Source organism: Nothoprocta perdicaria, unplaced genomic scaffold (assembly GCF_003342845.1).
Source record: "Nothoprocta perdicaria isolate Ctin4 unplaced genomic scaffold, notPer1 scaffold_73, whole genome shotgun sequence".
Classification (NCBI taxonomy): domain Eukaryota; kingdom Metazoa; phylum Chordata; class Aves; order Tinamiformes; family Tinamidae; genus Nothoprocta; species Nothoprocta perdicaria.
Genome location: NW_020456010.1, coordinates 1,559,478 through 1,570,161, shown reverse-complemented (window position 1 = coordinate 1,570,161; position 10,684 = coordinate 1,559,478). Strand labels below are relative to the sequence as shown.

The following is a 10,684-nucleotide window of genomic DNA, read 5'->3' as shown; positions in this document are numbered from 1 at the left end:
TCTTTCAGATCAAAACTATTGCTCACAAAAATCTGTTAAGGCCATGAGTGCACTGATAGGCTTTGCCCAGGACCTTCCTTGATGTTTCCAGGCCTAGRCCCCCATTGTGGGGGGTGCTTGTTGGTGCCTGTAGGCCCCATGACACTGCAGCACTGCTGGTGTCCAGCCCCTCCATGGCCCTGGGCTCCRCCAAACCCAAGCCCAGCCCATAATCAACTGCCCATCCCTGTCCCTGCAGCAGAGCCCCAGCCACCCCTGGCTGCCCTGCTCCCGTGGTGGTAGGACGTGGTCTGGGGGATAGGCCTGGCTCTGCCGCCACCAGGAACCCCTTGACACTGGGGAGCCACCAGGGAGGTCCCTGACAAGAGGTTCTAATGGAAGAGAGGTTCCCAAGGGAAATCCTTAAGAAAGAAGGAAAACACAGTGCAGGTTAAGAATCATCCACCCACAAAACTGAAGTTCTTGTTTCCGTGAGCACAGGGTAAGAGAGAATTGCCCTATAGACTCAGCAAGGGCCTGAATGTTAAGGGCCACCTTAATAAGGCACCTACGAAAAAAAGGGGAAGTTTGTCCCTGGTGAAGTCAGAGTTCATGGTTTTATTTTGGAGTGAAGCTAACTTACTCTAGCAGAAAATCAGTGCTTTTATAATTGCTGAGGGAAAAATAAGCTTACAATATTAAAAATATAAACAGAAGGTATTAAGTACTTCCTTGATTTTCTAGCACTTGTAAAAATGTAACTAGAGAGAAGCAGTGAGTGATAGATCCAGCCTTACCTTTGGAATCAGGAAACCCCTAAAAACACATAAAATGAAAGCATTTATAGGAAACAGATGTACTAAAATACTTCATGTTCATATGAAAAGTAAATGGACGCGGGCAGAGCAGAGCTAGGTCACTGCTAATTTAATTAATTTGATTACAGCAACTCTTAATTGCTTTCCTTGGAATCAAGTCTAGGGCATATCTGTCTTAGCTTCCCCTTGTGCAATGCTGCCTTCAGTTGGCCTCATTACACAAGGTCCAATAGTTTCCTTGCTGGATTTGCCTCTCTATTTATATTTGCCACATCAAACAACTGCTGCTGCTGATTCTGGTCATGAGTGACCTTCTCAGAAAGGCAGCCATCCCAAGCGTCTCTGCTCTCTGTGATTCTAGCAGGAATGAAAAATTTTTGAGCTGATATGCATTAAGAAGTCAAGTCCTCCCGTGCTTTTTTTTTCCCTGAAAGCTGGCTTTAGCCTATCCTGGTCACTTGCTAAGAATTTCCTGCACAAATTAGAGACTATCCTTCCAGCTCTAATCCTGACAACAAGCTTCCCTATTAACGCTAACAATGCAAGAAGGGAAAAGGACTGTGAAATAAACTTATCCTCAAACAAGGTATTGTTTAGCAGTGTCTTGAGATATTTATATTGGACTGAAGGCCCACTTCTCCTATGTCCACATATTATAGAGCTCTTCATACCCATTTGTTAGCATATCCAAATGCTGTCCTGTATCCACTTAGTCCTGCTGTGGATAATCCAGGAAGAGGGGAAATAAAGGCAAGGCCTTTTAGAAAACACTTGCTGTTCTGAAAGACAGTGATTTTCATTTAGCGAATACTTCTTGTCTTCTAATCATTATGATGCTTCAGGCTGGTCTGCACAGAAGATGTGTAATTTCCTATTTCATCCCTATTTCCCCTATGCCAGACTGACAGATTTTCCCCTGAATATTTTGGCACCAAAATTCTCACTGGGTTTTAAATCCCCAGATCCTGCATGAAATATTTGTCCAGGGAGAGCCTTCAGGCTGCTTTCTAAAATACTATTAAGTACTATTGTCACAGAGCCACATTCTTGTAGCATGAATTCACTGGAAATTTGATCTAAGCTTATACACAGAAAATATGAAACTAAAGTCAATTAAGCATTATCTTTAAAATAAACACAGCTCTTGGCCACCTACATCTTAGTTACTCACTTACAAGAATAATATGGGAGACAGTCCCATGTAATGAGACATCCATGTCTCATTAATTGACAATAAGGGGTAGCAATTGCAATGGGCAGAATTGCTTCCAAAACAGGGYGCAGAAATGAATTTAGTTGGCATTGATTCCACAGAAATTTTTGAGGATAGAGATAACATTTTCTATCATCCATGACTTGCACGTTCTGATAAGAAGATACAAATGTAATGTGGTTACCTAATGAAGAACTGATGGGAGGATTTATCTGAAGACTTCCAACAAAAGTCTCTACCAAAAAAGCAGTAATTTTATCAACTTTATCAGGACCAAAATATCATCATTTTGTCTCCTATTACATAACAAAATTAGCACCCATCCCAGAGGATCCTATCTTCTTGGAGCTTGTCCTCATTAGAAGAAAACTGCATAGGAAAAGTAACATTAACCGGATTAAGATAGTGGGATTGATCTGCCCCCTCCATCTCTCATTTCCGCAGCTGTACTGCAATCCATCTCATTACAGCAGCAAAGAAGATTCAGGATATTGACGAAGCAATGTACTGAATCACAAAGACATAGCAATTTAAATACTTTTTATTGTATTGCACAAAGTATCTATGCAATCCATGTAGGTACTGTATTAAATGATCCACGTTTCCCAAAACATTGGCTGTTGCAGCACGCATCAAGCATTGTGAATAACCAGTGCCTTCTTCAAAAATTGAAATAATCAGTTGCAAGTTTAAGCATGTGTGGCAATAAATGAAGAACAAAGCTAGGAGTATCAATACATATTTCTTTTCAAACACACAATTATACAACTTTCAGAAGAGCACCAATATAGTCAAGCAACTATTTTGATGAGATATTGTACGTGTAGGCTCTGCAGTAAAAAGCCAAGATGCACACAGAAAAATATATATTTCAACTTTTAAAATAATTTAACCATAATATCTTGCATGTGTTAGCTGTTTACAACATATGATTTCATATACAATATCAAGCCCAAAGCCTCAGTTTGTTTAAATTTGTGCATGCTCGTTTAAAGCAGCTGAGACCCTGGACCACATGTTCAAGCTGAAAGAGTCTTCAAATTGTTCACATCTGAACACAGAGCAGTAGAAAACAGGGGAAATAGTTACAGAGAAGTTGTAACAGAGGCTGTACTATGAAAAATGAGGAAAACCACAATCAAACTCCCACACGTAAGGTTCTAGAAAGAAGCCTACATGTAAAGTGATGTTGCAATAATTTATAAAGGTGAAGAATTAACACCAGTCTCCTTACTGACACAGATTCTCAAATATTCAGAAGCCCGTACAGGTGAATTAACCAAAAGACATTATCAGTATCATCTTCAAACTGTATTTCTCATGTTTCTGATTGTTAATACTGGTACTTAAAACATTTTGTATTTGCTGAAAACTGTTATTAAAATTTACCTTCCTACTATGAGAATTTACTGTAATAAAAATCATGAAAAAACAATAGATAAAAAAATATTTTTAGGAACATTTTTAGAAAACCCGTTGAACAACTGCAAATACAGCTGATTTTTAAGTGTCTTTACTTGTGAGTTGTGTTTTTGTGTTTGTTTTAATGAATGACTTATAAAGAAGCAAGAGGTACCAGTTCTAAGATTTATTTTTGTCCATTACATTAAGGACCTCATCCAAAAGTGAAGGTCCCAAGTCAAGCTGTAAGGAGAGAAGAGAGCCCGTAAGATCTGAAAGGGATTCTTCCGACTTAGTCTCTGTCTTGGTTAGTTCACATGAAAGTCGACTGTCATCAAATAAATCAACTGTTTGCCAATCAGTGCAGCGTTCRGAAAGGCTGGAGGAGTGACTGTCTCTACCATTGGTTAAGTGTGATGAAGAACCATTTTGCTCCCATATGTCAGCTCTGTATATTTCTCCATCCTCCAACTGTTTACTTTTCTCYGGCAATTTTTCTTCCATTACTGGCTCACAGCTAAGCCTAGGATTTCTACATGGCCTGATGGATTCTTGCTTTGAATTGAATGTCACTGGTGACAATAAGGGCAACATAAGGGCTTGAGAACCCCCAATGGCCGGAAGGGAAATGGCATTTTTGAGCACTGGTGATGGAGTTTCTGTAAACATGGATTCAGAAGTGCTGTTTGCCCTTAGGAATTCGCTGTGGCCATCAGATTGGCTTATTCTGGTTTCTCCTTCATTTCCAGGCAAGAGCTCGTAGTTTCCCTGCAGAAAGGAGATGTCCCCAAAAACATCATGCTGCCCTTCTTTTCCAATGTGTATGGTGTGCCGGAAATCTCCGAGAGGTGGGCTGATCATATCAGGAGACAGGATATCCCTTAGTTTGAATTTCTTCCCTTTTTTATTGTTGGCAGCTTTCAAGTAGATGGGTGTCTTGGCTGGCATCTTGTTTGTAGAATCTGAGGGTGATTTATCAAACAAACAAACAAACAAAAAAAAAAAAAAACAGGAAAAGCCTCTTAAGTTAGTTATTCTCCAAAGATCTTGAGTGTTATCTGAGTTACATCATCATCTCAGGCAGCTCTCATACATGAAGTTCCTTTTGTCTGGGATGGAAAACTGTCAGATATGTGAAGGTGAAAGTCTCCCACTGAAGATCTTTCTAAGGCTGAACACGAGTTCCAGGTCAGTTAGCAATTAAGTGTCCTACTGCATCCAGAACCTGAGAAAACCTGCATGGGACACAAAACCAGGTTATCATTAATTTATTTTTCATGTTTCATTCAGGTTTTTTTTAAGAAGTACTGACAGTTTCAGCCAGCAGATTAGCTTTACGATGTTGCTTCCCCTCATTAGGCAAGATAAAAGGGTACAGATGAACAGATTAATAAACTAACAAGGGCTAGCTAACCTCTCCCTGACTTCATAGGTTTGGTGGTYTTGGTTTTTGAAGTCAGAGTTTCTTAGACACAGTCGCTGAGCACGGTTTATTTGATAAACATCACTACCTCACACCGGATTCTGGCATTCCAACTGCTGCCTTCCAGAGCACGCGCAGATGCACATTTATAACATGAGGACTCAACCACGTTAAGCTGTTGGGTAGACCCACGAGGCTTCATAGGGTCACAGAGAGAAGAGAGAAGATCACCTTGGATTGGAGAACTTCCAATACCCCCATTTAGTGCTGGAGTTCTCACAAGTTGAAAGCACCAATGATGCTTTTGGAAAACGTGCCCATTTAATTTTAGGCAGTTAACCATTCTGCTTATCCTTATCTCTAAACTTAGCTGGAAAAGTCCAAATGCGGGTGTTTGGGAAAAGACTGATTCTTTTGACTATCATCTTCAGATTATGGGAATTCTTACACGGGACTTCTGTGGGAATCACAGCACTAATTACACACAAACTCACAAATACTTGAGGCCACAGTGACTCAAAGCCGGTCTGTACAAACAAATTGGACTGTATYTTCAAATGAGTTAAGACCAGCAAAGATCACTGCTTTCAAAAAGCTGTGCAGAACGGCTGTACAGCCACCCTGTCCAGGAGTATCTAGGCCCTTTCACAGCTCCATTCACCTAAGTGAGGCAGCAGTTCCTGGAGCGGGGTGCATCACAAGGGCAGCTGGGAAGCCTGAAAGGTCACTCTTCCCTTGGGATACCCACAAGATACCTACTGAACTCCGGATATCCCTGCAAATCCCTCCCCTAAGCACCTCGGCAGAAAGGCACACAGATGTAAACAGATGAGGGATGCCATGCAAAATAAGCTCCATTTATCCTTTCCAGCTCAATTTTGATAATGCAATCACTTGCATTAATCAGTTAAGAGCACTTCAAAGATTGCTCCTCCGCAGGAAAATGCAAATTCATTAGGAGCTATGGAAAACTAGGAGCCTTCCATTACATGCCCCATCTCCCCTGTCTGAACTCCATCTTAGCGCTGTAAGAGCCCAAGGGAGGTTCTGAATGAAATCCCTTCGTGGGCCCCAGATCATGGGAACAGAACTAACTAGTCTCTTTTAGCTACCTTTCGATTCAAACTGAAAAATTCACTACATTGTTTTAACTTCCTCTCCCCCCCATTTTCCACAGCTTATCACTTTAACCTTGTAACCCATTTAGCTAAGCARAATGTTCTCAATTCTAGAGAGATTTCTATTCTTAGGGAACAAAGCTGAACCAGGAGGCTGGTTGCAGTTTATCTAGCAAATCCAGCTCTATCCCAATTCCCAGCAGAATTCTCTCTGCTTCTAATTCTTCAATCTTTCAGACTTTTTCATCTGTGGCATGAATGGCAATGCAGTACCAATTCAGTCAAGCTTTCTGACTACGAGCTTAAAAATAAAAGACAAGATTCATTCAACTCTCATGGGTTCCACCAGGCTGGATCTGCAAAGGCCATTAGCATCAAGAGACTGCAGGCAAACCTAAAGGTTTTGTGAAACACATCTGAAGAGCAATACTAAAAATTAACCATCACTCGACTTTCTTTATAAAACCATGCATTTTGACACGCAGAAGAGGGCTGCATTTTATTAAACTTATGGCTTGGGAAGGCAAAAACGAACAAATAAACTCAAAACAAATAGAAGAGTGAAACAGAACACCGAGCTTGGAGCACCCGGAGCTCCTTGTGTTCCTGCACTGCGAGGGAGCCCCGGAAAGGGGCAGTGTGAAACCGCCCTGCAGGCGCTGCCGCAGGGGCTGCGCGAGGGCAGCCACTGCCTTCTGCTCGGCCAGGTCACCACAAGGCTCCCCATCTCTAGAGAACACCCACAATTATACGTGCCCTGCAAGCCTCAGGTGCTCGGTTAATCCAAGGCCACCCCTGCAAGACGTTTCAGTAACCTCTCTGCTGAAAATGCCCAAATTGCCCCTGGTAAGGAAGGGATGTGGATTCCCCTAATGAATAGATGTCAGGGCACGTGCACTTCATTTCTGCATAACTGTCCTCTCTGGCAACTTTGTCCCAAAGGAGCACAAATTTTAAATCATTCTAAACAGCTGAAATGTAATATCAACCTGGAAAKAGTCATTTATTAAATACTGCTATTATATTTAATTTATAATTAAATGAGGACAAATGTATGCTAATATACAAAGTAATTTTAAAAAAGAAGACTTTGGTCAATGAACAAAGCTTAACAAGACCATGTTTCCCATTTGACTCTTGCCAAAATCCCCAGAATTTCTCCACAAGTTTTTGCACCCTGCCTGTACCCTGTAGTATGGGGTGAAAGAGCAGTATATCCTGGTTAAGAGATTGCTCTCCAGTGTTGGACCCCTGCTTTACAGTAGTGTTCACCTGGTCTGAAACTTAGGCTTTCTTCCGATCTTTCCATTGAAAGAATCTCTATTTTGACCAAATTCAGTTCACTCTGTAACTAAGAGAATGCATTGCCAACCTGAAAAGCTGAATGAGGAAACATAAGCATATCAAATGTATGGAGCTGAAAAATGCACAGTCCAAGACTGCCAAGCCAGAGAAGCTTCAGGCCAGTGGAGAAATAAAGGTTTGGTTTGGATGTAACTCCTGATCATTTTTACTGMTATCTTTTTGCACTCTCTGCATGTGTTCTGCTAACCCAGGTAACCTGGAAACCTCCAATAATAATTTTAGAGGCACTTTTCCATCTGGCTTGTGAACCCTTRGTCCACTTGGCGGGCGTTCCCTTCCACGCAGCTCCAAGTTTTCYGTGGGTGCCTCAGTTTATTCCAGTCAGTTTTAAAAAGACAGACAGCCAAGACATCAACAACTAAGCTTACAAGGCCAGAGACAAGTAAGGGTCAAGGTGCAAAACTGTAACTCTAACTGCCCAAGAGGCAAGATCCTTAGGCCTTGTTTTAGGCAAGCACATGAAAGGAATGAAAGGCCTTTTCCAACAGAGCAGAAACCAGGAGCAATTTGCACATCCTGGGAAGCTGTGGGGCTTTCTACAGGACAATCACTTGCAACGGTTCAGTCTTAAGATATTGTTGGCCAAATACATTGTAACTTTACAGAAAACCATCCCAAAATAAATTAAAAAAAAAAGAAATAAAACAATGAATTATCTGGTAGAACAGGCCCCTAAACGAAGACAGAGACTATATACTCCTCATGCTACCCAAAGCAGAGGAGAATACCCACTGACAGGCAGGAATAGGTTACTCAGTAAACTTTTTGCTGCATAAAACATCTGCAAGCACAGGGAAATTGGGCTTTGGGTGGCTCATTTGGCTTTTTAGCTACCAGGAGCTATGTCCCCAGCCATAGCAGTTAAGAATCACCATGTTTGACACACCTGTGCACAGCAGGGTTTGCATTTTTTAGACCCAGGACCAAGACAAGACCAACTCTCAGGCCTGACATCCAAGGTAAGCACGAGAGCCCGTGCCATGGAGCTCCCCTCCTGCGCTCCCACACGTGGGAGTATCCTCCCTCTAGGTGAGGCTCTTCTTGGGGAACCACGAGCTTCTCGGCCATTTTAACCAAACCTGGTGGCAACTCTTCTCCTTCCTACTTGCTCATCTAAACTTACCCTGTTTATAAAAGGTCCAGCCTTTTAATTAATCTGTATTAAAGTCAATCTTCCTGACTGGATTAAAACTCTTTGCCCTTTTGTTTCCCCCTCCTTTGAATTTGCACCTTTCTCATTAAAGCTACTGATTTGATTACTTTATAAAATCATCAGGCTAATTCACAGTGAARTTCAGCTGATCTTCTCACGCTGCACTCAACCTAGTGTCCTAGATAAATCTAACTTTCTTACACCCAGGTGCCTTCCCCACGGCCACCCTGTTTGGTGGCCCTCCTCTTGGCTCACATTTACTATCAGCGTGCCCCAAATCAGCCAATGCTCGAGGTKAGACCTCAACTTCTCTCTTGACAGCGTCCCTGCATTTTTCTCCTAGCACAAGGGCCTTTGTGGTCCTCTAAAAAMCCTCTCTCTTCCAGAGGAACTGCCATTTAGCCAGTTATTCTGCCTCTTGCTCTTGACTACTRCCACTTCAGAGGAGCTCTGGCACTTGCTCCACTGCCCTATGCTCATTCCAAGCTTTTCAATTTGTTAGGATCATTTCACATTTTCATCTTGTTCCCTATAGCATATGGATATAGGATCACCTTCAGATGTAAGGGCATGCATTCACGTCATTCATGAAAATCTTGCATAACAACAGAAGTGGAAAATTCCACTTGATCCATCTTTCCAGAGTGACAGTGGTTAAATACTCCAAGCTACTACGCAAAGTAGTTTGAGTTCTTGAGAATGACTGCTCATAGGTACAGAATGGGGGCAGGAAGGGACTTAGTGCTTCTGCTCATAGTGTTGTATCACAAACCCTTCAAAAGTTCCTGCCAGGTGCAACAGAGAGCAGTTCACTAAGTAGAATAAGGCAAATAGGCAAAACTAGATGTTAGCAGCATGTTGGCTCTTGGTGAGCTCCCCTCTCTCTCTAAGATGGGGACCCTCACTCTCCCCACGGCCCCAAGCACGTCACCAGCGCAGCAAACACGAGCGCTCACTGCACTACTGCTCCAGTAAGAGGCTATTCCATAGAAAATACCGTGGCTTTCCAAGCTATTGTTCTCTAGCATGGGAGGATGGTTTCTTTTCTCTATAGCAACATACTGGACTCAGAAAGAGAAAACATTTTCTTTGAGTGTGTTCATGCCACCAATCTGTTAATTATTTCAGATTTCCCCATCTTCCTCCTCAAAAATCTACCTCAGCAATCTCCATCGCTTGAAGATTTATACCGCAATGTTTTTACGCTTAGGTGCAGGTTGCTTATCAAAATACAACACTRTCCTGGGCTGACAAAAGGATCTCTGCCATATTTCATGGCAATTTGTCCGTCTCTGAAGCTGACTTCCCTCTAACATTTTCTTTTAGATTCTTAATCTATTTAATGGGGGCCTTGTTGACATTGCTAAGAAGTAACGTTTTAAAAATTTGGCTGGCAGCCACTATTAAGCCAAATGCCTTACAGAGTCATTTTTTAGAGTTGTGCTTTGACTGTTAATCAGAATATCTTAATTGGCAGATTTTTCACGAGGCCTTTTCTTCCCACCTTCCAATAGGCTTGGGTCACAGCTTGCTTTCCGCTTTGAGGAGTTCGCATCTTCTYTGGAACATCAGAATAACAGAACTCTTCCTCTACTCCCTTTTTTATTTTCTTTCCTAGAAACAGGCACTTAATGAGGAGTTCACTGTATTCAGTGCAGGCTTATGATCCACAACAGGCTCCTCTGCTTTGCTTTGGTGGCTCGTACATTCACACACAYGGATTTAACAGTCCATAGCTCAGTTTTATCACTGGCTTTCAACAACCGGACAGGCACAAGGCAGTGCARATGCAGGCAGAGGTAGGAACACTCTGAGCAATGGAAACCTACTGTGAATCGGGGCTAAAAACAGCACAAGCCAGGTGGGCCTGCCACCCAAAAGACCAAAGGTGGGATWTGAAGCCCCCTTGGACTGAAATCCCACTGGTGGAAGGAAAGGAAAGGATTCACTTCAGCTAGAGCAGCTTCCTGAGGCAACTCGGGACTTGCCTGCCTAAGTGCTGGTATTGGCATGGGGAAGAACTTGGCCACACGTGGATGGGGGCAGGCAGTGCTGCCCTTTGGCTTTCACATRGATGGGGAAGCTGCCCCCTTGAACTGCTCCCTGCGACACGCTCACACCAACCGGGATGAGGATTGAGCAGGCCCGGGCCCTCACAGGGCCACGTGGCCAGCAGCAGGGCTGCTTCTTCGGGCCCAGGGCCACATGGCCAGC

General features: G+C 42.7%; 1 protein-coding gene across 2 annotated transcripts in view; it reads right to left on the bottom strand.

The window, feature by feature from the left end:
• Positions 1-2,575: 2,575 nt before the first annotated feature.
• Positions 2,576-10,684, bottom strand: part of CDC42EP3 (CDC42 effector protein 3) — a 25,132-nt gene continuing 17,023 nt past the window's right edge. Inside the window, exons 2-3 of one of the 2 annotated variants that reach the window (XM_026051225.1) lie at positions 4,505-4,646; positions 2,576-4,373 (exon numbers count right to left, since the gene is read on the bottom strand). In XM_026051225.1, the coding sequence (XP_025907010.1) occupies positions 3,592-4,359 (768 nt within the window). In that variant the 5' untranslated portion in view covers positions 4,360-4,373; positions 4,505-4,646 and the 3' untranslated portion in view covers positions 2,576-3,591. Of the gene's footprint in view, positions 4,647-10,684 lie in introns of both variants that reach the window. The other variant, XM_026051224.1, reaches the window with a different exon arrangement.